At 39.7% G+C, this 19,495-nt stretch overlaps 1 protein-coding gene across 1 annotated transcript; it reads right to left on the minus strand.

Annotated features, from left to right (window-relative positions):
- Positions 1-81: 81 nt before the first annotated feature.
- LOC133528418 (uncharacterized protein K02A2.6-like) lies at positions 82-4,861 on the minus strand. The gene has a single exon (XM_061865805.1). The coding sequence runs from the start codon at positions 4,690-4,692 to the stop codon at positions 514-516; it is 4,179 nt and encodes a 1,392-aa protein (XP_061721789.1). The 5' UTR covers positions 4,693-4,861; the 3' UTR covers positions 82-513.
- Between the last annotated feature and the right edge of the window lie 14,634 nt (positions 4,862-19,495).

Genomic DNA, 19,495 nt, shown 5'->3' on the forward strand with positions numbered 1-19,495 from the left:
CCGATAAAAATCGACCGTGCGTGCGTGCGTGCGTGGTAAAATATTTTGGGGAAATACTGGAATGCTGGTAATGAAACACGCTTTCCATAACAAGGTATATTCGCAACTGTCATCTACCAACATACATGACACCTCCACACTAAATATCAACGGTGTATCAAAACTATGATATAGGTAACTACATGCTATAGTAATAAAATAACTAACATCACTAAACCAGAATCAGGTAACTAATTGTAGGAACTTTCAAAAGGCAACATTTGAATGTTTATGAAGACATTTTGAGACTTATATCTAGGCCAATAAGGTTTAAACCGTGTACATGGTAAACAACTTGGCAGCATACAGGGGTAGGTCTGATATCTTATTATTATAATATTTACAGTTACCACTTATGCGGGATCTGCCTTATATTGGCCGCCTACATCTAAGTGTTGATAAGTTATGTGAATGTAAGACCTTATCCGACCTGTTGACTGCCATTACAACTAATAAACTATCAAACTATTTTTCTTAATCTATCTCTAATTGACGTATTCCTCTAATGCGATGAGGCAGGGGCCTAAGCACCATTGGCTGTTGAACTGGGGGTGGCGGCGTTGAATGATGAGAAATAGTCGGCGAGGGATTAATTGCAATTTGCTCGGGAGAACTTATCGCCTGTCCGACAACTTCCTCCGATCCGACCTCGCGGGCACCATCATCCGACACCACACCTACCACTGGACTTACGTCCTCGCCGCCGCCCACCGCTGCGACCGCACCCTCGTGCATCTGATGGGATTGATCTCGGCCTTCATTCGTGTTTGGCCAAGTAATATTAGAAAATCTCGTCCGACGTCTAATTTGATCAATATGCCGGTGTATGAAACCTCCCTGACCGTTATCCACTATGTACCTATTGGAGCCCGTTTTATCGACTACTGTGCCCTTTACCCACTTGTCTTGGCCAGTATAGCTACGCGACCAGACCGGGTCGCCTCGCGCCACAGCGCGCGTGGCGCCCCCTGCCGCCCGCACCTGCCGCTCCTGCGCATTGTGAACCCGTTGTTCAACAATACCATCGCCGCGCAACAAATCTAAACGTGTCCTAAGAGTGTGCCTCATCAAAAGCATCGCTGGGCTTTCCCCGGTCGTGCTTTGTGCACTATTTCTATAGGCCATCAAATAAGTTTGTAAGGCGGCTTCTACATCTACCTTGTCTCGATACGCCTTCTTTAGGGCGCGTTTACAAAGTTTCACGGCGGCTTCCGCTGCGCCATTAGACGATTGATGATAAATAGGTGAGAAGTACTGTCGTATTCCGTTACGTTTTAAAAAATCCCCGAATTCTACGCTCGTGAAAGGTGGCCCTTGATCAGAAACGATTTCCGCCGGTAACCCGAAACGCGCGAACGTCTCTCGAAGCACTTTAATGACGGATAACGCGTTTGTTCGTGACATTTCGAATATCTCGATCCATTTAGAGCCCGCATCAACTAAGACAAAAAAAACCTTGCTTTTAAATGGTCCCAAAAAATCACAATGTAGTCTACTCCATACCCGTGGTGGGTACGGCCAAGGAGACGGCTGCGCGCGAGCCGGCGCCGGCGCCTCGGCCGCGCACGTGTCGCAGCGCCGGCACAGCGCCTCCACGTCGGCGTCAATACCCGGCCACCACACGTAGCTGCGAGCTAGGGCCTTCGTTTTGACTATGCCCATGTGACTAGTATGCAGCTGCTGTAATATGATCTCTCTTAAATCACACGGTATTATCATTCTATATCCCCACATCAGGCAGCCCCTATCTATATACATTTCGTTACGCCTAACATAAAACGGATTTAGATTTTCTTCCAATTGCCCCGTTGGCCAACCCGATTGCACATACGACATGATTCTAGTCAACAAAATATCTTTTTCTGTAGTCTTCTTTACGTCTTCATTGGTTACTGGTAAAAAATCTTCTACGAAATTAACATAAGTTACCTCCGAACTCGCCTGGTGATCTCTGCCGGTCTGAGGCAAACGCGACAAGGCATCCGCGCAATTTTTAGCTGACGCAACGTACTCGATTTCATAGTCGTATCCTGACAGAAGAACGGCCCAGCGCTGTATTCGTGATGCCGCCATGACTGGTATCCCCACTTTATTACCAAATATATGGGTCAACGGTTTGTGATCCGTTCTTAAAATAAACTTTCTCCCATATAGGTATTGGTGAAATTTCCTAATACCAAAAATAATCCCCAACGCTTCGCGATCGATCTGTGCGTACGCGCGCTCCGCTGTGGTGAGCGCCCGCGACGCATAAGCAATGGGCCGCTCGCCCTCCGCCGTGAGGTGCGATATCACAGCGGCGACGCCGACGCTACTCGCGTCTGAAGTTAGAACTAGCGGTAGCGATACCGAGTAATGCACTAACACTTTACTAGAGCATAATGCACTCTTAACCCTGTCGAACGCAACCTGGCACTCATCATTCCACTCGAATCTTACACCTGCCCTCAGTAACATGTATAAAGGTGCTAATATTGTACTTACGTTTGCCACAAATTTCGAATAATACATAACGAGGCCTATGAATGCCCTTAACTCGGTTATGTTTGTAGGAGTCGGAGTATTTATTATTGCCGTAATCTTGTCCGGACATGTCTGTACTCCGTCCTTGCTAATGACATGGCCTAAGTAATTTACCGTTTTTTGAAAGAACGCGCACTTTTCTTTTTTTACTCGCAAACCAAAAGATTGTAATCTATCAAAGACTTTATGCAAATTCTCGATATGGCTCCTAGTATCCGTACCCGTAATAATAATATCGTCCAGGAAGACCCCTACGTGAGGCAAATCTGCAAACAGCTGTTCTAACCGGCGCTGAAAAATACCCGGGCTGGACGACAATCCGTACACGAGCCGGTTATACATGAAAAGACCCTTATGGGTATTTATTACTGTGACTTTCTTGGACTCATCTAGCTCAAACTGAGCATACGCCTGGGATAAGTCAATTTTACTAAACCGATCTCCGCCGTCGAGGCGCACTAGCAGATCTTCTACCCTAGGCAGTGGATAACGGTCAACTTCAAGAACTTTATTTATAGTCAACTTATAGTCGGCACATATTCTAATATTACCATCTTTCTTCACCACGGGGACGATCGGGGTAGCCCAGTCGGAGCGGTCGACGGGGGTGAGCACGCCGTCACGCACCAGCTGCTCCAGCGCGCGCTCTACCGGCTCGCGCAGTGCGTACGCCAGCGGCCGCGCGCGCAGGAACACCGGCTGCGCCTCAGGCCGCAGGTGTATGCTCACTTGGCCGCCCGTGAACCGGCCCAAACCGTCTTCAAACACCTTAGAGAATCTGGAACTAAATTCCGTTATATTAAAGCCTTCATCTTCGCTATTGACATACCCTAACATATACTCGTCATAGCCGGGTAAGTCAAGTATATTCAAGGCCGCTATCCATTGTCTACCTAAAAGAAGCGTTATACCGTCTTTGATAACATATAAATTTAAATATGACTTCCGATCTCGGTAATTAACTAATGGTTTGATTACTCCTAGCGGTTTAACGAGTTCACCAGTATAATATCTTAACACTACATTACTTTTATTTAATTCTAAATCAGCAAACTCACGCTGATACAATTCCAAACTTATACAACTTACTGCACAGCCTGTGTCTAATTCCATACTTAAAGATTTATTGTGCACATTAATTGGAATCATTATTGGTTTACAGTCAGACACTGATAAATGATTCATGCTAACTACAATTACCTCGTCGCTGTCGTCAGTGTCCATGTCTGTCATCGCTTCCACCCTATGATGCCCCGTCACGTTAGGGCAAACACGTCGCAGGTGCCCCTCGCGATTACACACTCTGCACACATATCGCGCGAATTTGCACTGCGCCGGCGCTTCCGGGTGGGAGCCCCCACAAACTGAGCATTGTCGCTGCCCGCGCTGTCCTGCCGCTGCAGGCTGCCTCGCGGCCGCGCCCGTACGCTGCCCGTTCGTTTGCTGCCCTCGTGTCGAGAAATGCGCGCGCTGCCCAAACTGCCTGTTTACTCCTGATTGCCCGCTGCTAGCCTGCGCCCTATCGCCTGTCGCGACGCTTGCGTTACGCTGCCATGCTCCCGCCATGGCTTGACAATCGGCCACCTTGACCTCAGCCTGCTTTTTGCACGATCCCTCAACCACGGCCGCATCCTTTTCAGCCGCTGCTAAACTGACTGCCAAGCTGTACGCTTTGGCAAAATCTAAGTTTTCTTCTGCGAATAACCGCTGTCGTATCATTTCACTACTTAACCCGCATACCAGCTGATCCCTGAGGCTCTCTTCCAACCAAAGTCCAAACTCACATGTCTTCGACATCCTTTTCAAAATAGCTACATACTCCGCTATACTTTCGTTGGTAGCCTGCTTCCTATGGCGGAATTTATATCGCTCGGCTAATGCACTCGGTTTCGGTTGTAAGTGCCGTTCCATAATGGCGGTTAAGTCCTTAAATGTTTTTTCACTGGGTTTCGTTGGGGTACACAAACTCACTAATAGTTCATAACTTTCGGCTCCCATAACTGTTATTAGTGTGGGAACCTTTAAATCGTCCACAATTTTATTAACCAAAAAGTATTGTTCGAGCCGCTCAATGTATAACCTCCAATCGTCCGTATGGATTTTAAATTCACTTATCTTGCCGACCGACATCGTATTTGCACTTTCTTTTGTTTGCTATTATTACAACTATACGTAGCACGCACGGATTTTTGGTATGCGTCGTCGCCAGTAAAATATTTTGGGGAAATACTGGAATGCTGGTAATGAAACACGCTTTCCATAACAAGGTATATTCGCAACTGTCATCTACCAACATACATGACAAGCAGCTGTGTTCGCATTCGCACTTTGCACAAAAAGCAAACTTTCTCAACTCGTCTTCAGCGACCGACAGAAATGTGCCAAACACACTTATGTTTTTCTCTTAAATGTTTTAAACACAAATTAGGCATTTAATGTGTCTTAATTTTAAACAGGGTATTTCAAGTTCCTGCGGTCGCTTTCAAGACTTAAGAGACACACGAATAGCCGCAGCCATACAATCCAGGTTACGCTCTCATTTAGATTTGAAGAGACACTGAATTAACATGATTTTTGACATAAAAATTCAAGTAACCGAAGAGCTGGCGACTTCCTCGCACAATATCAGCTTTTCAGGCCAAGGGTCTATTTTAGATTAAAGCTAGTTAAAGTAATCCTCTGTATATATATCCATTATGTATATTGTATTGTAAATAAAATGAATATCCTTATAAAAAAAAGTAACATATGTTATCTAAACAGAAATGCTACCTAATACAAATGAATCAGAGGGAGTAGGAAGTTTTAAGGATATTATTTAATAACAGACAGATATAAAGATATTTTAAAGTGAGAACGTAGCTCCTATTGTATGGAAGCGGGTTCGTGTGACTCTAAAACCATTTTAAACGCAAATTCGGCATTTAACGTGTCTCAATTTTCAAAACGCATTTCAATTCTCCGCGGTCGCTCTCAAAGACTTAAATTATTTTCTTCGAATCCTCGGCTCGGTCACGATGCTCTTATCAGTTCATTTTTTTTGCTCCAGAGCTACAATGTTCTTTATTTGGTCCCCGACTGCATTCTCACACGACAGCCTTCCTTCCTTTTCTTTCACATTTGGTTTCCTTAAGAGCGACTAGGTTGGGATACAAATAAACTACAACGCGAAGCACGTACCATCACGTTATTCAGAACTATTAGGCATGCTAGGCGTATCTTGTTTCAACCTTATTATGAAAGCCGTAAAGTTCAAATTGACTGTATTTTTGTGGAGATGACTTCCTTTGAATCGTGCTGGAAGGAGATTTGCTCAATTTATAGGTTTAAGTATAACTAATAGCAGTAATGCAGTTGAGAAATATACGTTTTGATGTGAAAGCGCTTATTTTTAGCCGACTACGGCAAACTCAAAAGGAAGGTTTATGATTTTTTATATAGATGGGTATGTGTGTGTTGTGTGTCCCACCGTGGTGTTAAAGTTACTTAATTAATTAATAAAGGTGTTGATGGATTCTTATTTGCAGTCTGGGTGACATGGGCGACATTTTTAGCCGACTTCCAATAAAAAAGATACATGTATTACGAAGTGTTAACGTCTAAGGCGTATAAAAGTCTCCCGTTCCATTCTGATTTGAATTGTTATGTTAATAAATCAAAAATTGCATCGTCTGGCTAGACTCTGGACAAGTTTTGATGTCTGGGCAGCTAGCTAGAGGGCAAAAGCAGCGTTGGTCGAACGTCAATTCGAATTGAGAATTTTGGAAACTAAGTATTACAAATAAACCGTATTAAACCGTTACAGACGGTTACAGTTTACGGTTCAATTTGTAATGATTAATTTTCAATATTTTCCTTTATAATTAACGTTCAGACAACACTGGCTAAAAGTATGTAGTTTTTAGAAGACTACGGAACCCTAAAAAGAAATGCTGCTCCCGATTACAATATACCTGATACTAAGTATATTACAGACATATTTACGACGGAGATCGTGCCGAACATAATAAATAATACGTGGTAAATACGTACGCCATATAATTACATACATATAGAGGTAGGTACTACCTAGATACGATACATTCGGAAACATTTCTAATAATTATTATTCCTTAGCAACATCCGCTCGGTACCCTTACATTTCATTAAAGTGTCAAAAGGGCTTCTACGTGTTGGCTTCGGCTCCGCGCACGCCTTCCAAAGGTCCGGAACTTTGTTCCGTGATGGGAGAAACACAAATTATTCCTTATATCAGTCTTTTTGGCAGCACAATTTTGGCATTTTACCTCGCACGCAACTTTTTACGACATTCAAATATATCGGTTTAAGCTAAATGTCGGCATGTAACCTTTCTTGCCCATTTATATGATTATTTTATATAATTTCGTTTCTCAGAAGCTTTAACGATTACGATGAAATTTTAGGTGTTTTTTATTACTCCCGGTCACTGGAAAGGTATTTTGTGCGTGTCAAATAGGGGTATAATGGTAAACGATTTCTAATGTTTGTAGTCGGTAACATGATAAGCATGTTTCACGTCACGACTACTAAATATATAGTCGTAGGTTGAATACGTGCACGATATTTGAATGAGATTGCTATCTGACAGTTACATACATAATACATCGGTTTGAAAATGTGGCGTTCCACGGCTAAAGGTACCTTATGGCGGTTAGTGCTTACGTCGCGTAGCATCATATTACTATTGGAATGGCGTATGCGCCAACCGCCATAAGGTGCCTTTAGACATAGACATAGACATAGAAATAGACATAGACATAGGCATAGACATAGACATAGACATAGACATAGACATAGACATAGACATAGACATAGACATAGACATAGACATAGACATAGACATAGACATAGACATAGACATAGACATAGACATAGACATAGACAAAAAAATTCTTTACCGTGGAAAGTCACAAATGTTCTAGGTTTACCAACGCGCGTAGTCAACATGCCAATCGTTAACGCTCCGTAGCGAACGTAACGCAACTGTCACTGTCGCACTAATGTGGAAGAGTGATAGTGAGAGATGACTACGCGGACTGAGTGCAAGCAGAGCTTTAAAATTTTTAATTGATTGGAATCTAGTAGATTATATAAAGTTATTTATATCTATTTACTCGGGTAATTGTATGTACTTTCCTCCTACTGAGTGGCGCAAAAATACATTGAGAATGTTGGTTAAACGTATTTTACGAAATGGCATTAAAAATAAAACCAATTAACAAATATAAATATTCAATATCTTCAAAATATCCTCCTTTAGCTTGGATACAGTATGAGGTTCTTCAAAAAACGAGTGTACAGGTTTTTAAAGGGTCGGCAACGCACATGTTGTTGCAGGCCCGTGTAGTTGCAGGAATTCATAGGCTACGGTAACTGTTTACCATCACGCAGGCCGTATGCTTGTTTGCCATCAACGTGGTATAAAAAAAGCTTTGAAAATGCAGTAAAATCTTTTTGTTAACGTACAGTCACCAGTGTCACCACTCACTCACACTCATTCTAACGGCTCGACAATAGAGGCGTGTTCAGATATTTATGAGCACCTTGGCCGCTCCGATATATCTGATGGCGACTGTATATACTTTTGGGCATCCTGTACTGTCAAATTCTCACCGATGGATAAGCACCATACCACTGGATTTGTACCGCACTCCGCACCCCATATTAAAAAGATCTACTTTTGAGTAGAGATTTTAGTAGATCACAGAACCACAATCTACAGATTGTAGATTGTATCAATTGCGGTTGCAATTTTTTATGGTCTGCACCGCTGCAGTTTGTCATTTGTGCATTGAAGTCCGTAGGGTTACCACACTTTGTTATTAAACTGCTCAACTGAAACTGGAGGTATATTGAGGATGTAGTTTTTTGACAGATTTGATTGTCCGGTCAAAACGCCGAGCAAATTATATCATTTTTTTTATACTACGACGGTGGCAATCAAGCATACAGTCCGCCTGATGGTAAGCAGTCTCCGTAGCCTATGTACGCCAGCTACTCCAGAGGAGTTACATGCGCGTTGCCGACCCTAAACCCGCCCCCCCCCCCTCGTTGAGCTCTGGCAACCTTACTCACCGGCAGGAACACAACACTATGAGTAGGGACTAGTGTTAGTTGGCTGCTGTTTTCTGTAAGGTGGAGGTACTTCCCCAGTTGGGCTCTGCTCTAGATCTGGAATGACATCCTCTGGTTGTGCCCTACCACACAAAGCGAGATGACATTCACAATGCCCATACCTCTCTTTTGGACGTAGTTTAAGGACATACCCGGTCCAGAGACATAGGACATTATTACACAAATTGACCAAGCCCCACAGTAAGCTCAAGAAGGCTTGTGTTGTGGGTACTCAGACAACGATATATATAATATACAAGTACTTAAATACATAGAAACGTCCATGACTCAGGAACAAATATCCCTGTTCATCACACAAATAAATTACCTTACCGGGATTCAAACCCGGGACCATGGACCCCACTAGGTCATACCGGTCGTCAAAAGTGTAGCGCAATTTATAATGTAGATATAAGGTAATGTGGGCTAAGACGAACATGGTTTATTTTGCTCGGGGCAAGTCTAACAGTAAGAGAATTCCCTACAAGTAGGTATTTGTCTTCCCGTAGGTACAAGTTGGGGTCGTTAGAGTACCGCTACTTCGTTTTACGTAAAATAGGCACAATGGTTGTCGATTTGCGGAAAATGCCCAGAAGAACTAACAGTTTTGAATGATTCACGGTTAGTTTCACTATTATTAAATCGACCAGAATATAAACCGTGATTACCTTACCCGTGAACAAGATGCATGTAACTGCGTCGAAATATCGGGAGCTCAAAACAATATAAAAGGTAATCACGGTTTATATCCCGGTCGATTTAAGTCTAGAGAACTAACTAAATAACTAAGTTTTAGTCTTGCCCCGGCGATAGTCTTACCCCACCTTATACAAAATGTCTACACAGTTAAACTTGAACTGCTGTCAAAGCGTCCATTGCGATTAGAGTGCCGTTCTTAGGGGCTGCCTTTTCGTAGTAATTTGCTCACAGACTGTTGTGCCGCCCATTTGTGCATTCATGCGGTAGGGCTGCCAAATTTAATGCATCCTTATAATAATATTTATTACTTTCGGGTTTCGTTCTCGATATTAGCATAAATTACACATGTAGTAGTTTCACGATAGACTCGCCATTTCGCACTATATTTTGGAGAAATAAAACACAATATCAAAAAAAAAATAGGGTAGAAGAATTTATCGTCTCGATATTCAACCCTCACCAACCAGGCGCCATCATTCGCGATTTAGTGCTTCGCTGTTTCGCACGATGCTTTTAGCATTAAAATTAAATTAGTGTTTTCTTTTGCGTGTTAAAAGCATATCATCGGTTTTAAACCATGCCAAAACCTAAAACTGATGAAGATGATTACGATTATCTTGAAAAACAGTTATGAAAATTAAAACGTAGGATTAAAAGTCGGCGTAACCGCCGTCGTGATAGTTCTTTGTTTTCGTGTAGTGACGGTGTTTCGCTTCATGACCTGCAGGGTTAGTATAGTCAAGTTAAAGAAAAGTATGGAAGTAAGTCGTGTAGTCGTGCTTTTTTTGGATTCGTTAGATGGCGCAACTAGATTATTTCCCCCGAGTTGCACCGTTTCTATTATGTACGGAAGACCGTTAAATTTTAGGTATAAACTATAAAGTGCCGTAATTTTGGAGTAAATTAAAAGCTATTGGGTTCAAGCTAAGTAGTGTATAGAGAACACCTTGGTGCATAGTATATCTTAATTAAAAAGATGTGCAATGTATAATACCCTAAAAAAATGTTTTTTTTCGATTGCGGCTCGAGGATAAGTCAGTCGGTTGGTGCAATCTCAAGTTAAGATTTTTAAAGCATTATAAACATTCAGTTAACTTTGCACGCCTGGGCAAATTATGGAACATGTATTTTTAATTATTTTGTACATTGTGCTTCGGGGGAAATTAAGAGAGACGTGAAAATTTTAAAAACGGTACTTATCTAAAGACACTACATTTGCACTAAATAAAAAATAGATTTTTTTTACCGGAAGTTTGTCAAAAAGTAAATAGAATTAATCGCAACGAACTTCAAGCGAAGGTGGTTGGCCGCACGCGGCGCGGGGCGCGCGGGGCGGGGAGATAGCGCAGCGCGCAGCTAGGGTTTGCAATATCCGTCAATTTTTCGGATCCGGATACATAGAAATAGGATATAAATAGGATAAAGAACTGAAGACTGTCAAACTTCAAAAGTGCGACCAAAAATGAAATGCAAGTTTGTGCGTAAATTGTCTATGTGAGATCAAAAATAGTGATGTCATGTTACAACATATTAATAATCTATCGGTGTTTGACCGCTTTATCGACTACTTATTCAAATGTGTTTGATTGTATAAAAAAATGTTATACGAGTAGGTATGAAGTCGCTTCCCTTAGGTCATATAGGGCCCAAAAGGTGCCTTTGATGAAACCAGCACCATATTTTAGTATGTTGTTAAGCATGTTATTTGACAAAAAACCATCGGGAGACAGTTTCTAACGTGGTTAAGTCACCAGTTATGACGTCATCAAAATGGCCGGTGTCGTGTTCAGAATATTACGTATACCACAGAAAGTATATCATATGTAAGCTTGTGTGGGGTGTCATAAAAAGCAAAATTAAATGCACTACAATATCGTTCATACATTTGACCTTGTAAATACCATAGTTTGCGAGAAATTTTAAGTTTTATTTAAATTTTCTCGAAAAAAAATCCGTTTTTTGTTTTCATCAACTTTACTAGTAACTTTACAGGAAAACATTGTATCAAGATATGAATGCTACATTAGTAAGCTATAAAATTCCATTAAAATTTTGAAAATCGGTTTATAAACAAGCAAATTACACTATTTTTGTTTCATACCGGATGACACCACCAAGAGTCGGATGGCTGTTTCAATACAATTTGCTAGGCAAATGATGTTTAAGTAAAGGTAACTTGCTGAACGATATTTATAGTAAAGTAATATTTTCGATAAAAGTATTATTATCAAAATTAAGAATACTGAGATCGTTTTATTGTAATTTACTCCGGATCTAGCTAATTAAAGTTACACACTAATTAATCAAAAATATTTATTTTTTTACGTATTATTTTGTCCCAGAGCATGCACCTTCGCATGCGCAAAGCATAGTGTATTTAAATCCGTGTTTTACTCACCCAAACCCTGTACAGCGTTCTTTGCACTTGCAAGACAATAGCTCCTTGCAGCTGAGACTAGCATCAGGAAGGGTTTTCTACTAAGAGGTGTACGCTGGTCCATCATTTTTCTTTCGCCAAGCCTAGTTGCAAGAATCTAGCATTTGTGGGTCGCTATTCAGGTAAATTGGTCCCAATGTGGGTCTGTTAAGCCCTTTTTATATGCTGTAGGAGAGCATCCTGTTGAAGGAATATACTCGATCGCTCTATTTTTAGGGTTCCGTAGCCAAATGGCAAAAAACTGAACCCTTATAGATTCGTCATGTCCGTCTGTCTGTCCGATTACTTCCTAAACAAGATCCTCCTCGCAGTATTTACATTACCTATTTGTGTCACTACTGGGAAGTTATATGTAGGGTTTGCAATTAGAATATTGTGATATTCTAATTATTCGAATATCCAGCAAAATAAATATCCGAATAAACGGATTTAGATAACACAGAAATAACGTTTTTAACTATGTTTTAATACAATGATATTACCCCAACCAATTTTAAATGATTACTTGATTACTATAATAGCTAACATAATGTTATCTCTAAAACCGTACTTAATAAGGAACGTTTATATCTGGATTAGCTGGTGCATAGTTGGAAATACATCCAATGCCTCACCTCGTGTTCATTCGTCATGAAATACTAACTATGAAAGCAATACTTACTTACTTCACTGGATCAGTGACCCAAAAATAATCTTGGCCTTTGACACAAGAACAACGTCACTCTGCTCTATTCTGCACCACTCCACGCTAGTTGGATACTCCGAGGGCGTTTTAGGACTACATCGCTCCTATCTTCTCACAGCCCGATTCTCTCCCGTCCACTCCAAGTGACCAAGCCTGCGAAGTCGTGAGGCTATAATCTCGCTAATTATATTGGGTGCCGCAACTAGCTACTCTAGCTCCCTATTTTTCCTACGCTTTCATCTTCTCTATCTTCATCTCTGATAGGTCCCAGAATATTCCGCCAGAATTTCGTCTTCTTAACTAAGAACTTGTTCTTTTTTTTCTGATTCAGAGTCCAAGTGTAATACTTACCGATGCCATTCATCAAAATCTAATTATTGTCTTATAGACTTGAATCATGGACAGCCTACTGATTAGCTTGGATTCTAGAACTCGGTGAAGCGCTGCTGAGCATCTTAGGGCATTTTGGATTCGAACATCTATCTCCTCTTCCCGATTACTTTAGGTAGGTCTTTTCTTTTCGATCTGCGGTGGCAGCATGGTTCTATTTTTATCACTTGTCACTATGCCCTTCATGACAAATGATAAAGAGCCGACCATCTTAGCCCTATTCATTTGGAGATATTCTAGTGGTTGATTATCAGACCAATTTTCTCTCCTTCCTACTCTACTATCCTAGCCTTGGCCTCCAGGTCGCTTTTGTTTTGAGCCTATAGCCCGAAGTCATCAGGATATCCAATGATCTAATGTTTGCATTAAGCAACATTCGCATTCATTGTATAAAGTTACTGCGTGACATGATGTACCTATCAAAATTGATGTGCTGTTAGTATTTGAATTGATTAAATATATGAAAATACTATATTTAAATGACAAAATGGTATGAAATTATTCATAAATTTCATTAGAAAATTGTTTCGGTTATAGGTCAATAACCATATTTAACGGATCCGTAATATCCGGATCTTATGACCCGCTAGATCCGGATCTTATAGTTGACGGATATCCTGATATTTCGGATATCCGGATGTCAAACCCTACGCGCAGCGATTGTTCCGAGACAGTTTGTTTGACACTTTTGACGGGCAACGAGCACAAACCTTTCTTCTGGCGTTAAAACGAAACTATTGTTTTAAACAATCATTGAGTGAACTAAGTAGTCTAACGTTTTCGTAAGTATATGGAAAAACGCGATTTTTCGAATTTAACAAACATTGAGCGTACCTGTATTTAATTTGTTGACTGTCTGTCTGCATACTCAGAAACCCTACTATTTTTGCAGTACATGCCACTACTCGTGCCTCAAGAGCCGTGCTTCGTCGGTGCATCTACGCGCGTTCCTTCTCTTGCTACTAATCACGCGCTTGTCGCTTCTGTGTATTTATTGCTCTACGTTTTTGGTACTTGATTACAAAACTGCATGTTCCGTATAAAAATTCCAATTTTTTATAGGGTGCGAATGTAAACAAAATCAAATGAATATGATTGCATCAATTTCCAATAGTATTAAAATTTCCCCCGAAGTACAACGATAGTAAAACATGAAAAACTACTTTCCGGGTGTCGCACCCTGGTGCGAATTTGACATTGGATTTAGATATTTTTTCTAATTATTTACTCAATTTGCACCGAGTACATTACTTTCCCCAGACCCGCAATGGCCAAAATAGATTTTTTTGTATGTTGTTTTTTTTTTTTACCTGTTCCGTAGCTTAAATTAACATAAATAACACGTGCGAATTTAGATATAAGTGTTGTAAAACGTACGCCAAATTGCACCGAGTACACCTTTTTTCTCTTCTTAGTTATAACCATTACATTATTTTCAGCCGATTTCACCCCTTTCCGGGGGGGTGAATTTAGTAACGATTGTATAAAGTTCGATTTTTAGCCCATACAAAACAATCCGTAGTGATTTTATTAGTCCTTAGAATTAGTTCCTGACTTTTGTGAAATTTGACTTAATTTGACCGTACTAGGTGAGTAGTTATCTATACTGATTTACTTTTGCATGTAGATTACGGAAATCGTTTTTTTCGACGTTATGAATATTTGAAAATTGTACAAATATCGTAATGAATGGCATAATTAATTACAAAAGTGTAATGTCATTTAATTAAAACGTCGAATATTCGGGCTGTTTTTTTTTATTGCGGTAACGATTAATATAATCATGGGGTGTACTAAAATATTATCAAACCACTGGATATTCGGACTCTGTCCACGTGGGGCTTTCCAAATCGATTTGTTAGCCGTTCGCCTGGCTCGCATTTGGTCCAGGTCGCTGTTTGTCCAGTTAGCGTTTGGTCCAACACGCAATTTGCCCTAAAATCCGGACCAACAGCGAATTGACTTACGCAGCGTGAGTAGCAGTTGGTCCCAATCGTAGTTCGCCATAAATGCATTTTGACATACTCGCTGCTTGCCTCATAAGCGGTTCGCCCTATACGCAACTAACCCTTTTCCGTGAGGTTGAGATTTCTGGTTAACTACGGAACCCTAAAACATTGATTGCCTGTTCTTAACTTGACAGTTTTGAAATACAGCCGACTTTTATGTGCGAAGAGAAAAGTGTTTTGCTCCTGTATAACGGTCCAAAATAATCCAGAGAGAAGTTAAAATTAAGATAACGTGTTATTTTGTTCAGTAATCTATCAAACAATAATTATAAGGTTTAGCGAATCCACAAGTAGTAATAAATATATCAGTTTAATTTATTATATTTTATCGGTTAGATCGAAGAAGCACTTAGAACTCTTAGAAGGTTATCAATACATAGGTTATGTTAGATTTCAATATCATCCTGGCCGCTTATAAAATGACATGACGTATTGTCAAGTTTTCAATGACATATTCATCAGATTTTTTTAATATTAAACAATTCCAATTTTTGTTGAGGTTCTTGTTGAGATGGATATAACATTTATAACTAGTAAAAGGGGTCATCCCGTGTTACTGAGACAAGGATACCGGTACCACTTAAATACGAAAAATGATACTGGCAGTACTCTTTGGCGATGTCATAACAGAAGTGAGTGCAGTGCCTCTATAACCCTAAATCTTGACCGTGATTGTGTGATAAGACAAACTGAACATACTTGTGAGCCCGACCACGCCAAAAATATAATTGATATCACATTTGAAGAGTGTAAAAAGAAAGTGACTGTCGATTTTGGATCTGTCCAAGGAATATTTGAGGAATCATTTATACAGCTGGCAGAGAGCGGTTTAGTGGAACCGGAAGAAATTCCTTTATTTCATTCCAAGAGAGATACTCTATATCGACATAAAAAGAATGAGTTAAATTTAAAGAGCTTATCATTCCGCTCTTTGAAAGATGTCACGATTCCAAAAGCCATTGCTGAAAACTTTTTAGTTATTGAAGAAGGAGATGATAATAAAATGTTGGTATTTTGTACCAACTTATCCAGGCAATTGATCCGGAAGAATGCATGTACGATTTATGGTGATGGTACCCGCAAAAGAGCGTCTAAACCTTTTCGTCAAATATACACATTGCACGCTGAAATAGGTTCCACCACTACTCGCCCAAATATTGTGCCAATCGTTTATTGTCTTTTACCAGATCAGACACAAGCGACTTACGAAAGGTTGTTTACCTCTTTAAAAGAGGAGCTGGGCTTAGACATTTGTCATTTCAAGTCAGACTTTGAAATTGCACAAATAAATGCTATAAGAACTGTTTATCCCGGTGCTAAAATTAGTGGCTGCTATTTCCACTACCAACAGGCGATAAGAAAAAAAATCAAGGAGTTGAATTTGAACAAGACGTCTGACGGCAGAAATATCAAAAGATACTGTTCGTATTTAACGTTGTTACCAACACGCTTTTTAGCGGATACTTGGCTGGAGATAATGGGGACTGCTGGCTCCATTCAGGACAGTAATGAGTTTATTGCTTTTCAGCAATACTTTTTAAAGCAATGGGTACCTTTGTTTCCCATTTTAAGTGTTGCTTATGAAAAACAAAGGACAACGAATCTGATCGAAGGGTGGCACAACAGGATTAACAAAAAGATACCAGTAAAGCCAAACTTACTGCTGTTAGTTCAACATTTAATAAAGGAAGGGCGGCATTTTGACGCTGCAATAAGAAGAAAAAGTTCAATTAGCCGAAAAAGAAGGTTACAAGACTTAAAGTTCAACAAGATGCTAAAAAAAGCTTTAAGAAAGTTAGAGGGAAATGAGATCCAACCACGTCAATTCCTAAAAAAAATTATTCTGGCAAAAATGCTTTTTATTAAGAGACGGGCTTAACTTACTGTTAGGTATTTTTTGTTGATGTTAAGATAAGTTTTAAGTTGTTTCGTTAAATATATAAACTATTTTGCCAAAAAGAGAGTTTTCTTACAACAATACTGCTTTACGATTATATGTTATCTGATTCTAACCATTCATCTCAAAGCGTGCAAAAACTTTTTACTGGATACGAATAGGTAGCTAACCTGAGTTTGTTACAAGCATCCAATAATTATATCATAATGTGAAACGAGTATAAAGCAAATAAAAATCCCATCAAAAACATTGCATGTAAAAAGACCCAAGTCTCGCTATCGCTACACACTCTAGGCAGTTTGTATGACTACAAAAAAGTTTTGAGATGTAGGTAATATTTAAACAAGTCGATTATCTTACTTAGTGTCGATGGGTGTCCATAGAACTCGAGTATCACCGACTTGCCTATTTTCAAATCGTAGAGGGACATAGACTTCAAATGACGGACGAACTGCTTTTGAGGCAAGCTGCGAGTATGTCAAAATGCATTTATGGCGAACTACGATTGGGACCAACTGCTACAAAGTCAATTCGCTGTTGGTCCGGATTTTAGGGCAAATTGCGTGTTGGACCAAACGCTAACTGGACAAACAGCGACCTGGACCAAATGCGAGCCAGGCGAACGGCTAACAAATCAAAGGTTTTCATCTCGTCTTAAACATCATTCAACTAAATATTAACTTATTATCTTATACAAACGGATTTATTCTCGTTTTTGATTTTATGAATTCAACAGAAAACGCCCATTTTACGCAGTTCGACTTCTCTTTTTGTCATGCGTCAAAGTCATATATGCGTCCTTTATGCCAGTAATGTTTATGGCCGTGGTGCCTCAAAGAGGTAAGACCTATGTCAAATCGCGCAGCGCTTCAAATTACGTAAAATCGACATATCCAATAAACGTTGAGTCGTAGCTCTATTAACTAGTAACGGAATCCGAGGTCTACTACGAATGGAGCTATCTTTACAGGCCTATACGTTACGCATGTGTGCGTGTTTGCTTAGCTACGTCAAAGTCAAATACTCTTTGAACAATTACAACGGGTAAGGAAGTTTCGACAGCATCTGTAATGTATCGGTAGCTGTGTGGTCGTGTAGACACCAAAGAAAAAATGCGAGACATCTATAGACCGATCGAATCTAATCGTAACTTTTTGTTTTCTTTTTTTGTTACTATATAATATCTTTATTGCTTATTTTCTATTTTATTGTAAAAGTAAATCTTGTCTGTCTTATACAGAAATAAAGTTATTCTTTTAAATATGTGTATTAAAAACATATTTTAATGACACGAATTATTTTATTTTATTCATACCAATTTTTCTATAGCCTAGGTAATCTTTATGTAAAACAAATATACTTATTATATCAAAAAAAAACGAAAAAAATCAACATGTTTATTAGAAAAAAAAACTCGTTTGCACGGGCCGGGGTTTGAACCAGCGACCTCTGATTTGTAATCCGCATGCTTTAAGAACAATTCACATAATTTATTTAACAGGATACTGTCAAAACGTCAATGACTAATATGACTTTTCAGCAAAGAGTAAAGTAACTATGCTTTTCAGTTTGATTTTACTTGACAAGGAGCAATAAGAAAAACGTACCGAATCGTCCCTTTCTTAAAATTGCCATTCAAAGAGAGAGATGGGCATTGTGATAAGAGAGGTATGGGCATTGTGAATTTCATCACGCTTTGTGTGGTAGGGCACAGCCAGTACAGAAAACCGCAGCCAAATAACACTAGACCCTACTCATAGTGTTGTGTTCCTGCCGGTGAGTAAGGTTGCCAGAGCTCAACGAGGGGGGGGGGGGCGAGTTTAGGGTCGGCAACGCGCATGTAACTCCTCTAGGCGTACATAGGCTTCGGAGACTGCTTACCATCAGGCGGGCCGTATGCTTGTTTGCCACCGACGTAGTATTAAAAAAAAAAAAGAAAATTCAGCTCGTGTGTGGTGCTATCTATAGTTTTTTTTTATATGGGTACGCTGACAGCTGTCGTTTCAATACGATTTTGCGAGATTTGGCGTTTTTAGGTTAATAATTATATAGAGATAACACCTGTCACCCTACCCATCGAGTTTGAAAAATACTATAAATGTTAACATATACAGGATGGTTTTTGATATTAAAATTATACTTTTTTACCTTAATAATATATCTTAGTCTTGACAAAGACGATTAAAGTTTTATACTTAGCAAAATCGCTTACTAACAATGTCTTTCCTGTAAGTTTAGGCAACTGCTATAGCAGATACCACCATTTAACAGCAGTATCAGTTCATTACACTTGGTTCGGTGCTTCAACCTCTTGTCTAACTGTCTGATAATTAAAGTAGTTCCTAATAGACGGCGTTGTGCAATTTTGGATATCCCGATCAAACTTTTCATTTCAGAGGAACGCGATTCTGTGTTGATAATGTTAGTCAATACTTTATTTGTCCATGCTCTTGAAACCATTAGCCAACCAATTAGCTTATGGCGGGCATTGAAGGGTCGTTCTTTGAAATCAGATTATTAAATATAATTTCAATATAAGCCCATCAATCGAATAGGCATACATTTTGGTCAATTTCTTACCTATCAGGGGAATAATAAAATCGATAAAAAGAATGTAAAAGCGACGAGGGAATGAAAAAAACCGATAAGGGAATGACAAGGAATGACATAATGACAATGAA

Source organism: Cydia pomonella, chromosome 19, assembly GCF_033807575.1.
Source record: "Cydia pomonella isolate Wapato2018A chromosome 19, ilCydPomo1, whole genome shotgun sequence".
Classification (NCBI taxonomy): domain Eukaryota; kingdom Metazoa; phylum Arthropoda; class Insecta; order Lepidoptera; family Tortricidae; genus Cydia; species Cydia pomonella.